Below are 12,186 nucleotides of genomic sequence, written 5' to 3'. Positions count from 1 at the left end.
TGCTTATTGACGCTCTTACTTTTTCCTCTCTCTCTCTCTCTCTCTCTTTCTTTTTCTCTTTTCTTTTCACTCACCTCATTTTGATCCCTCTTTTTAGAGTTATTGAAAAATATTTCGATCGAACCTTTTGGGGGTTGCCTACGTATCATGTCTCCGCATGAATCAGATCATTACGTAGTTCAGGGACATGACCAATTTTTTTTATTACTTATATTTACAAAAACAAAAATCTTTTTGGTTCATTTTCGAATTTTTCTAAAACAAAATCTTTTTCATTTCTTTTCAACTTCTTCTTCTTCTTTTTTAAATACAAGACCCAAAAACAAAAATTACATAAAGACGAACATCTAAACAAGACCAGACTCGATTCAAACATACTTTTTAAGATAAAAAGCAAAACAACAAGACTCAACACACCAAAAGACTCTAACAGACTCAATGACAACAAATGAACAATCAAAATGGACTACCAAGTAAAAGAATAGTTTGATCTTTGCGGGAGAATCGAATGGCATCATTGTAGTCAAGGCACTTATTCCTGCGACCCCCAACATCACGGTATATCCTCTCTAAGTCTGCAAATATGTGATGGCCGACGTTCAATGATACTTTTGCAAACCGCTCAAGCGTTATTCCCTAGCAACGCCTGCATGCTCGGGAGATGTATGTGGCTACCTCGAGGATCTTTCCCTTAATGTGTTCCTAAGCCAAATGCAACTCTTGATTTCGCTGACCACGGGTCTCAGCTAGATCAACGCATCATGCTCGCGCTCCAAGGCCATATCTCTCTGGCGTCGAATTTCTAGTAACTCTCCCTCCAACCGATTGATCACTATATCTGGCGCTCCTTGCTTGACTCAGCTCCCCATATTTGATCCCTCAGACGTTGGATTAATGGAGCAAAACCTCTGCGCTCATGATCACGGGTCACCTTGAACAGGGATTATCTTTCTTCTTGTTGTTCAGCGGTAGTGATCACTTTTTTCTGTCTAATTTGAGCGTATCGTTGTCACACCCCTTTTTACCCCAAAAGATTTGTATGTGTATTGTGTTATGGATTATGGGTTAAAGAGTTTTTTCAATTAAAGTGACATTTTTAAAGTAGAGATTATTTTATTATTAAGAGTCGCCACTTGAAATTGATTTTTGGGTGTTCCAAGTCACCTTTTATTTGAATCCCTATTCAAAGGAACATTTGACTCTTTTCATGTTGGTCTGCGAAAATAAAGTCCGAGTAAGAAATTTTGTTGACCGGGAAGAAGGTGTAAGGTATTTTCCGATTCCAGTGGTTCTAGCACGGTCACTTTATTGACTATATTTGGCTTGAATTAATTGATTATTACATGTTTTAAACCTATTTTGCATTTTACCTTTTACCGCTTTTAATTGCTTGCTATTTGTAATTATGGAATTATCTTGAAACGAATCACGTGTACGTGTATTCGTTTTGTTTAATATGTCAAAATCATGTCACACGCACGTCTACATATTTAATAACACTTTGTAATATTAAGATTGTTTTGTCAAAGTCGTGCGAATGCATTCCTTGCCTTTAATTTTAGAAATCATAATTATGTCACGCGTACATATACATAATCACGATGATTTAATTAATTAAGCGCTCCTAAAAGCACACTAGTGATTTTTGAGTATTTCCCTAAGTAACTTTGAGGTTGTTGTGAGGGTCATAAATTATGGATATGAAATTGTGGAGAACGTGTATGACTTAAACAACTTTTTTACAACTTGTTCAACCTTAAAACTATTTACAACTTAATAAATTACCAACATTCTATATCTTGAATTATTTCAATATCTATTAATATATAAGAGATGGGCTAGCTTTATTAAAAAGGAAAGATGGGCTAGCTATGTTTTATTACTTTGGATCTGTCAAGACTAAATATTATAGCCCAAAATCTTTTCTTCTCTAATAGTCCCAAAAACCAACTTCCTTAGAGATCAAATCATAGTCCAAACAATTTATTCAACAATATCTCATATTTTGTATACTTTCTTAAACAAAAGCTAATGACGTCATAATCTCACGAATAAAATTAGTGAACAAACTAATATTACACTGATTCAATGGATCCATTTCAAAGAAGCAAATATATCAAAGATAATAAAACATGAAGGGAACTAGTTATATGGACACGAAAAACAAGAACTAAACAGTTACAAAAGTAACCAAATCAAAGCAATAATTACTATCAAAGTAGTGAATTAGAAAATGAGCGAGAAAGCTAAAAGACCAGACATTTATAGATGAAAATATTTCTCAATACATATGAAGCAAAAAACCTTCAGATTCATGTGCAAACGAACCACAACCAGAGGCGACGAACGGAAACCCCGCCGAGTCGAACTCGACTTCAACCTTTTCGGGCTAGTATTTGGAGCTATCTTTTTAATTGAGTTCGAAACTTTTGGATTTGATTTTTGGGGTGGTTTTGCTGTTGTTTTTGAGATGTTTTGGGGTCTTAAACGGGGTGATGAATTGATGGATTTTTCGAAAAAAAAAAAATGAGACGAGTAGAAATTCTCTTAGCACAGAAGAAGAAAACAATTTCTCTCAATTCCCTCCTCTCTTTTTTTCTCTCCCTTCTTCTCCCATTTTTCTCTTCTATTTATAGAAAAAAAATCGAAAATTTTCAGATTTTATTTTTTAAAAATTTTTCCCCACCTTCCTTTTATTTTATTTTCTTTTATTTCCCACTTCCCCACCTTCTTTAACTTTTCTTTTTTTTTTAATTCCCACTTTCTTTTACTTTTTTTTTCAAAAATTTCTACATGCTTTTACTCTTTTTTTTAATTCCCACCTACCTTTACTTTTCTTTTTTATTTTCCACTTTCTTTTACTTTTATTTTTTTTAATTCCCACATTCTTTTACTTTTATTTTTTTCATTTCCTACTTTCTTTTACTTTTTAAAAAAAAATCCCATCTTCCTTTACTTTTATTTTTTAATTTCCCACTTTCTTTTGCTTTTTCTAAAAACAAAAAACCCCACCTTCCTTTACTTTTATTTTTTAATTTCCTACTTCTCCTTTTCCTCTTTTTTAAATTCCCACCTGAAATTTAAAAAAAATATTTAAATTTTTGTTTTATTTTTTATTTTAAAATAAAGATAAAAACAATATTAATAGTAATAATTATTTTTAAATTTTACCCTATAAAAAAAAGGTGTAACAAAGCTAAAAACTGTAGATTAAACCCCTAAAAATATTTACATAGTGTAAGGTGACAAAATTAAATGGTGCTCACAACATTTTCTCAATATGGCACTAGCTAGGCTTAACCTCATAGCTTCACTACCTTACTTTTAATGTAATATAGAAGATTATTTTTCTAAGGAAAGATATTCGTAATATCTCTTCCTCAATTGCTTGAGATTTGGAAAATATTTGGGAAGATCACGAAGAGATCTCATTGGCAGTTGGCGCTATTAGAGAGATTCACAGGGTTTAATTTAGGAATTTTACCTAAAATAGGGCTTCTAATAATTTTATTGCCTTATCTGATGATTACTAAGGTATATAATAAAATATATAAGTAGTTGTTGTCGTGCAGAATAATCATGCACACAGATTTAGAGAGCAGTATTTTGGAAAAAAGAACGATTCAAGCAATATTGGTCTTGAAGCGTTCAATCTGTTCAATATCAATGTGAATGTGAAGAAGAGCACTGGAGGAGTCGCTTCTTAATTACAGTGTCTTAGTTACCTTTAATTTGTGTTGAGTCCTAGCTCACTGTATTAGGCTATTGAGTTGTATGCTTTGATCACTTAATATTGTAAAATATTTGTAGTAACTTGAGTGTGTGCGTGTAACAGTCCTCGTACTATTTAGGTTTTAGATTGCAAGTATTGTAATCTAAACTTTATTATTTTTTGACTCATTTATTTTAGTGAAGTTAACCTATCTAATGTGGTTAACTAAGTTGATGCCTTTTGATTATACCATTAATTGTTCATAAGACTAAGAGAGGAGTTGAAAATAATTAAGGTGCACTCTCTGATATTTAATTATTATCATTAATTGGTCATTTCTACTCCCATTCTACTTAATTACCACTTGTCATAACACAGTTGAAACAGTACATATCCTGAATTAAAAACACCTATTGAACAGCCACAATCCAATCCTTCAGCTCACACCATAACTAGTTGATGAGACAAGGGAAACTGGTAATGGGTAAAATATATTAGCAACTAAAGTACGGACATTTTTGCTTTATGGCATTCTATTCCTGGTCTCCTGCAACTGACGCAAATTACCGAGGGACATCCCTCGGTAACAAGACTTTCCCGAAGGAAGTCTGTCAGTAAGTGGTACGTAGGTAAATCTTTTCTCGATAAAAGCGACCGATAGAATCCCTCGGTAATTACCCATGGAACCATCGAAAATTCATTGGTACCTTTCTGACAGTATTTGGTCAAATAATTTTACTTACCGACGGATATCCGTCGGTATATTATAAAATAATATAATATCAATAATATCAATACTGACGGATATCCATCGGTAAATTAAAAATAATAATTTAATATTATCAACGGATACCAGCGGTATATTTAGAATTTTAATTTAGTAATTTAAAAATTAAAAATATGAATAAATTCATATTCCGATGGATATCCGTCGGTATGTTCAACAAAATCTGAAAATTCTTAGTACTGTACTTGCCATTTTTTATATGGTTTGGTCACAAATTAGCATAGATTTCATAGATGGTCGGTCCAAGTCCAATGTCCTATATATAAAGTCATATAAGTGGTGGTTGAAAGACTGAGCAAAAATGTCCATTTTATTTCTCCGAATTATTCTCATAATGTTCAGTCTATAGCTAATGTATTGATGAAGGTTATATTTAGAATATAATGGTCTCCCAGATTCAATTGTAAATGATATTGAAGCAGTAATTATTGAACTCTTTTTGGAATTATGGAGTTATTTTCAATATAAGGAGTACAACTGAACACTTCTTTTGCATACTGTACGCATGGGACTCCTCTCTATTTTTCAATTTCTCCATTTCGGCAAGTTCCTATTTGGATTAAAGCCATATATCAATGTTAAAAATTAAAGGTTAAAATTTAATTAACTAAATCAAGATCCTAATCATGGTTATAATAACAAATATTTTCTTTATTTGTTCTCAAACATTTTGGCAATCCCACAATTCTAGCTAAAATATTATCTAATCCATATATATTTGGATAAAAATCTCTCTTTTTCTTACTTTATTACGTGTTTTTCTTCTCTCTTTTTTTTGTTTGTTTATTTTGACAATTTTTACTTTTAGTATAGGTACGAGTTCTTTATTTTTTTTCCAGTTCTTCTTACATTCCCATCAAAGATGAGAGTTTCCAGTTCTTCTTACATTCCCATCAAAGATGAGAGAAATAGGCATCTAATCTTAGTGAGAACAATAAGACAAAATTCAATTAACTTATAATATTAAAATTAAAAGAATAAAAAGATATTTTTATAATTTAAGTTAAAAAAATATGTAGAATGTTAAAACTCTAGCGAGTCATTCATTGATTTGTCAGTTGTTAAAAGAAAAAAAATAATCGTGAACAAATTAAAGAAAAAGAGAATACAACAAAGAATCAAGAAAAGATTAACTCAAAATATAAAGATTATGAATTTGAACAAAGAAAAAAAACTGTTTAAAAAAAAAAAGATGAGCTCGTAATAAAGTTGGAAAAGAGAGATTTAAAAAAAATTAGGTAATATTTTTAGCTAGAATCATGGGATTACAGAAAATTTGGAGAACAAATAAAGTAAATATTTGTTATCCTAACTATGATTAAAATTTTGCTTTGGTAATTAAATCTCAACCTTCAATTTTTAACTATGACATGTGGCTCTCATCCAAACAAGAACTTGAAGAAATGAAGAGACATGAAAATGGAGAGGAGTCTCATCCCATCCCTAGTTAGATGGCCAGACTAGGTTCTAGGAACCTAGTTAAGGTGTTTTTACACGTAATATAAATTCAAAACTTTTAACACTGAGTATAAATTTGTGTGCGAGAAACCACTAAAATTACAAAAAAAGGTAAATATATTAACCCATAACTTTAGAAATATAATAGGTTCAATACTAGAATTCCTAATTGAATCCATATAGTTTGAATCCCGGATCCGTCTTTGACTAACAGACAGATATAGCCTCCTTGAGTACCAGCTAAGCTTTAGAACAAGATGAAGTCTAAATATTTACTGTGGTATTGATTGAACTTATACAAAAGAGAATATTGAGGTGCTGCTGCTGCATGGGAGAGTTAATTTTGTACCCTTTGTTACTTGTGCGCTCATTCATACAACAGGATACAACGTACAAACAGACAATGAGGTTAGCCGACTTTATAGAATCTACAACTTCATATATAGACCGTTGACGTAATTCAAGAGAACCACGGGTCAAATTGCAAGCGAAAGTCCCAAGTTTCTTTTACAGCAAATTCTTCATCTCTGAGGTAGAGCAAAGTCAAAAGACTTAATTATAGCCAAGAAATTGGCTGGATAAATTGAATGATATCAACAGATTTTAACAGACATTTTTTGTCACAGTATGATCATATGAAGAAGCAAGTAGCTCAAACTAATTTCCAGTAATCAATCACAGTAAAAGATGCATTTAATCAGAATTTACAGCAGGCAAGAAGAACATTTACTCAGGAAACATGCATGTACATGTTTGCCGGGAGAGTGAAAATGGGAGACGACCTCGAGTTGGGAGAAAAAGTTCAGCAAAAATTACACTAGACAACCCAACAAAAGATGCCGTTCAGCATTTTATCATTCAGTACTAGCTCCTACACTGAATAGCTCAGTACAAAAGATGGTTGTTCATACCGGTCTGCGCATTTTTATGTTCAAAGGAATTTCCTTGTAAGACTGGATCTTCTTAGCTGCATTTCTTAATGGCCTACTCAGAGACAATCTTCCAAACTCTGTTGATTCAAACCTCAATGCAGGATTACTTTCGACGTCATTAGGCGACATAGAAAAGGAGGCAGAACCATTTTGCTGGACTAGATTAACCATTGGTGGGCATTTGTCTTCAACCTCAAAATAATCTTCATCCTGCTTTGGTTCTTCAGGTTTAAATCGAGCAGATTGCCTTCTTAAACAGGGTCTGCAAAGACAGCATAAAGTCATTATGAGCAATTCTCTTAACAATATTTAGAATCTTTAACATCATAGAAATTGGCAAATTCTAAAAGTTCAAAGTAGACTAACCTTTTATTGTCAGCCTTATCCTGGGGCTGAACTTGTTTAGAAGTGCCCAAACCTACATGTCACAAGGAAAGAATGATAAACAAAAGCAAGAAGTTTAGGCTGTTAACAGCAAAGATTATAGAATAATCGGATTTTATACTCACACTTTGACTGAGGCCTCCTTTTGATATTTGCAGGTTTATCGTTATCTCCAATTTCCAAAGAAGAATCCCCTGCCTCTTCACACTTGATTGGTTCCACCTTCAAACAGCAAAGAGTAAATTACCACTAGATCCATAACAGTTATCTAATACTCAAAATTTTGTCTATGCACCTCATTATTCAACTGCTGGCACATTTTTTGTTTTACTACCTCCTGATTAAAAAGAATACTCCAGTCAAAAGTGAAAGAGAAAACAACTTAGTCCTACTCGGAGACGAACTTCCAAACTCTTTAGATTCAAACCACAATGCAGGATTGCTTTCTAAGTCACTAGATGATATCCAAATGAAAGTTGAACCATTGCTGGACTAGATTAAACATTGGTGGCATTTGTCGTCTACCTCAAAATCATTTTCATCATGTTTCATTGCTTCAGGTTTAAACCGAGCAGATTGCCTTCTTACACGGGGTCTGCAAAGACAGCATAAAGTCATTATGAACAATTTTCTTAGCAATATTTAGAATCTTTAACATCATAAAATTGATATCACATTCTACAAATTCAAAGTAGACTAACCTTTTATTTTCAGCATTGTCCTGGGGTTGAACTTGTTTAGAAGAGCCCAAACCTAAATGTCACAAGGAAAGAATGAAAAACAAAAGCAAGAATTTTAGGCACTTCTTAACAGCAATATCACCTGATATCCAGATATTACACTCACTCTTTGACTGAAGCCTCCTTTTGATATTTGCAGGTTTATCATTATCTCCATTTCCCAAAGAGGAATCCCCTGCCTCTTCACACTTGATGGGATCCACCTTCAAAAAGTGACAGCAAAGAGTAAATTACCACTAGTTCCATAACAGTACAAAAAAATTGTCTATGCACCTCATCATTCAACTGCTGGCACATTTTTTGTTTTGCTATCTCCTGATTAAAAAGAAAACTCAATCAAAAATGAAAGGAAAAACAACTTAAACAACAACAGATTTGAGTTAGCTAAACCTGACTAACCTCTGCTTCAAGCTTTTTAGCTTTAAGCATGCCATGTGTACATCCTAGCTCATGTTGTAATGTTTTGAGCTGTTCAATAAGTAGCACTTACATTAGCTCAAGGAGAAAATCACCAATCCGATCTTATAGGTAGAGCTGGTGTGGCATTCAACTGCTTACCCTATCTTTAGCTGAATTTAATTCCTGAGAAAAATGCAAAAAGCAACAGTTTTTGTAACTAAACGGGAAAGTAAATGGTCTTAAAACCTTAACTAGCTTGATTATGAGAAAGGAAAACAAACCGCAAGCATTTGACTGTTTGATTGCGCAAGTTGATGGTTCTGTTGCTGCATTTTCTGCTGATTAATTCTCATCTTCTGTATCTCAGCTCCAGTTAATTCAATTAATTTACTATTGAGAACACGAATCAAGGAACAGGCTCACAAGAACAAAAGGGATAAAACCAATGCTAAGTAAGAAAGCTACCTACTATCATTCAACTCAATCAACTATGCCTTTAATCCCAAGAAAATTGGAAACGACTATGTGAATTCTCATATACATTCTGCTATATGTCAGCTCATTTAGTTCGAAGACCCCTTACCCATTAGCACTACATCCAATTATCAATCTAGCATATGTCTAGGAGAGCATGTTTTGATTAACTCAATGTTTAGAAGATTCAACATATTATGATTATTTTTACACAAACCATCATTTTACCACAATCCTCCTTTTATTTTGGACTTTATCTTGCCTATGTGAAACTCAAATAGGTGTAGTTAAGGCCACCTACAAACAGAGACGGACAGGGGGGGATTTAGCTTGTAACCTATGGGTTCACGTGAACTCAGTAACTTCTGCCCAGGCTTGGCCTATATATGTATTAAGAAAATTCACAAAATATTTATAAATATTTTACTGCAAACGCAGTAATCATTGAGTAGATCCACCTCTGGAGAAGGTCAAACCTCTCAGCGCGGTATATACACACAAACACACACACAACTTCACCCTTTGCACCCATTGGCTCTAAGTTCTGGATATGCTTCTATCTACAAACAATTATAAGCAAATGCAATTCCTTTACAAATAAAGGATACTTCCTGTCAGCTAACATCTTCATCAATTCAATATTCTCCTGCAAATAAATTCCCAAAAAGGGCCAAATCAAGCTGAAATTAAGAACGCCATTTTTTAACACAATATACCACTACCAAAAAAACAGAGAATTTACCTTCTTGAGCATGTCTATGTACTCTTTTGGACCAATTGAGATATGTTGTGACTTGTCATTTTGGCTACCCAATCTCATCTCTTGTGGTATGTTGCTAATATCAGCTAGCTTTTTTCTGGGCACATTCCCCAATGTAGCCTTCATTTTTGCTTTTTCACTGAATGCTCGAAAACCCTAGCTTCTTCGGAAGAAACAATTCGTAATTTACCATAAATAATCATTTCGTAAAAAGGAATTAGGGTTTTATGTCGAATTCTAGAAAGAGAATAAGAAAGGAGAGAGAGAGAAAACTTACAGCTCGATCTCGCCGGAGGAGAAGGTGAGGGGCAAAACGGCGGAGGAGGAGTTCGCCGGGGAGGTGCAAAGCGGGGGAAGATGACGGGGGATAATTTTGTAAATCGGGCCGATAATCAATCCGAATTTTAGTCCAGTCGCTTTTGCATATAGTGCATTGTCCCGCTAAAAGACACGGATCTCCAAATTTGAATTATGGTGCCATGTCACAACTCACATGTGCAAAATAATGAGAAAACTAGACCCATATTTTATAATTTGTAACACTACAAGTAGGCGTGTTCAAAATCGAACCGAAATCGAAAATCGAATGTGGCTTAATACTTATTAGTATTGGGTTATCGGTTTAATGGATTGAAATTTTATTATTAACGGTTTATCGGTTTGGGGCGGATTATTTAATTTTCTTATCGGATAAACCGTTAACCCGTTAAGAATTATATATATACCATAATTCAAATTGGGTTATCGGTTTAATGGATTGAAATTTTATTATTAACGCATTATCGGTTTGGGACGGATTATTTAATTTTCTTATCGGATAAACCGTTAACCCGTTAAGAATTTTTATATTTATATATTTTTATATTATATGTATATTAAATATCCCTTCCATTTATCCACTATTAGAAATCCAGAATTTCCATTTTTTTCTATTGCTCAAACCTATAACATGCCAACAATCTCCTTCTTTGCATATTATAAATATATAGGTAAATGGGATTTTAATGCCACCAGATGGACCAGATTGTTGGCCAAAAGAAAATAGTAACCAGCAATGGCTTGTGTTTTACGATCATTGAAGGTAATGGTGAAAAATGGTGGGAATACATGCAAAGTAAATTGACTTTTTGCTGGTATTTACTAGTAACAATGTAACACGAAGGACCAAAATAGGCCTCTGTAATACAAATTCAACTAGGCCGATAAACCGCCCGATAATAGCTAAACCGATACTAATCCTCCCTATATCTTATCGAGTGGCTAGCGGATTAATACATTTAAAAGCCGATAACCGATAAACCGAACCGTTAAGAGTAAATAACCACCCGATAAGCAGCCCTAACTACACGTCATATTGTCCCTTGTATAGTATGCGTAGTTTTTATTAATTGCTAATATTTTAAGCTTGGTCTAAAACCATCACCATCATTTCATATAGAGATAATTATAGTCATTGTTGCTCCCAAATGCACACACAAGTATACGTGGTCGACAAATAATATAGGATTGTAAGTCCAGATATCGTACCCATAGGGACTTGTGATTAATTATCAACTAAATTAAACCCAAACAATGAATCTATTCAAGTAATTTTTTAAAGTATGATTATTTAACTACAACTAATCTAGAGTAGCAAACTAAGAGATTAAAGGAAATAAGTCTGCAATCTTAGAGATGAATTCAATGGGATAAAATATTTCAGAGTTATGGGTTAACTAACAATCTTTTCCACTTAAATTGTCTCATTAATTTATCTGATTTACTGGTTGATAGGGTTAATATTGCTCGTAGCTTTCTCCTTAAGTACTACTCGCCTATTCAAGCTAACCTAACGCCTATAATCATATGAATTAGGATTAACAAGAATGCATTAATAATTTCCATATAATAATCAAGCAAGGCGATTAGGTATATCCCTATCCTAACCGTAATTTTGTTCCCCGTTAATCAGGTTCAAGATCTCTCTCCACTCAATCTTATATGCAATCTAAAATTCTCTCTCCCGAGTTCAATCATAGATTCGTAGGTATTCAATTGGTAATCATGCAATCAAATAATTAAGTGAAAGATTAAATAAATAAACCAATACGATAAAATAACAAGAACAATTCAAGTTTCAAACTACAACATTCATGTAGCACCCAAAACTCTAGAACTAATAAACTATGAAATTAAAGAAAGAGAAGAGAAGAAAAACTAGTTAGAAACCTCCTCCAAGCGTGGTTTGTGTTCTCCCCCTCCAAAGTGGCGTGTTCTCCCTCAAAAATATGTTAGATCCCCTCCAAATTAGGTTTAGGACCCCTTTTATACGAGTTGGGATCGTGTAACACCGAAATAACTTTGTCCCGAATAAAGAAGGAAAATCCCGTACCCAGCATTCAAGGCAGCGCCTCGCACTAGTCCTCGCGCAGAATGCAGTAGCGTTTACACGATTACAACTCCAATTCCTTTCTTAGTTTTGCATCTCTTCTTTTTTGTTGTCTTTCACTTGGGGGAACAAACACCAAAAGGTGCCCTCCCCCCCCCCCCCCCTTTGTCCC

General features: G+C 33.7%; 1 protein-coding gene across 1 annotated transcript; it reads right to left on the bottom strand.

The window, feature by feature from the left end:
* Positions 1-6,614: 6,614 nt before the first annotated feature.
* LOC107791653 (SHUGOSHIN 2) lies at positions 6,615-10,059 on the bottom strand. Its single transcript, XM_016613749.2, has 14 exons — positions 9,924-10,059; positions 9,629-9,802; positions 9,495-9,532; positions 8,694-8,802; positions 8,572-8,595; positions 8,413-8,481; positions 8,287-8,328; positions 8,120-8,216; positions 7,975-8,026; positions 7,799-7,868; positions 7,569-7,610; positions 7,399-7,495; positions 7,256-7,307; positions 6,615-7,151 (listed from the first exon to the last, which is right to left on the bottom strand). The coding sequence occupies exons 2-14, from the start codon at positions 9,770-9,772 to the stop codon at positions 6,863-6,865; spliced, it is 1,125 nt and encodes a 374-aa protein (XP_016469235.1). The 5' UTR covers positions 9,773-9,802; positions 9,924-10,059; the 3' UTR covers positions 6,615-6,862.
* Between the last annotated feature and the right edge of the window lie 2,127 nt (positions 10,060-12,186).

Source organism: Nicotiana tabacum, chromosome 13 (genome assembly GCF_000715075.1).
Source record: "Nicotiana tabacum cultivar K326 chromosome 13, ASM71507v2, whole genome shotgun sequence".
NCBI lineage: Eukaryota > Viridiplantae > Streptophyta > Magnoliopsida > Solanales > Solanaceae > Nicotiana > Nicotiana tabacum.
The sequence above is the reverse complement of the archived record's forward strand: the minus strand, read 5'-3'. Positions and strand labels throughout refer to the sequence as shown.

Excerpts from the sequence above, each read along its gene's own strand:
- LOC107791653 (XM_016613749.2), bottom strand. The coding sequence starts at position 9,772 with ATGAAGGCTACATTGGGGAATGTGCCCAGAAAAAAGCTAGCTGATATT. Across the intron at positions 9,533-9,628 it reads ACATAGACATGCTCAAGAAG|GAGAATATTGAATTGATGAA; the intron begins GTAAATTCTCTG and ends ATTTATTTGCAG. Across the intron at positions 8,217-8,286 it reads GCCAGCAGTTGAATGATGAG|GTGGATCCCATCAAGTGTGA; the intron begins GTGCATAGACAA and ends CACTTTTTGAAG.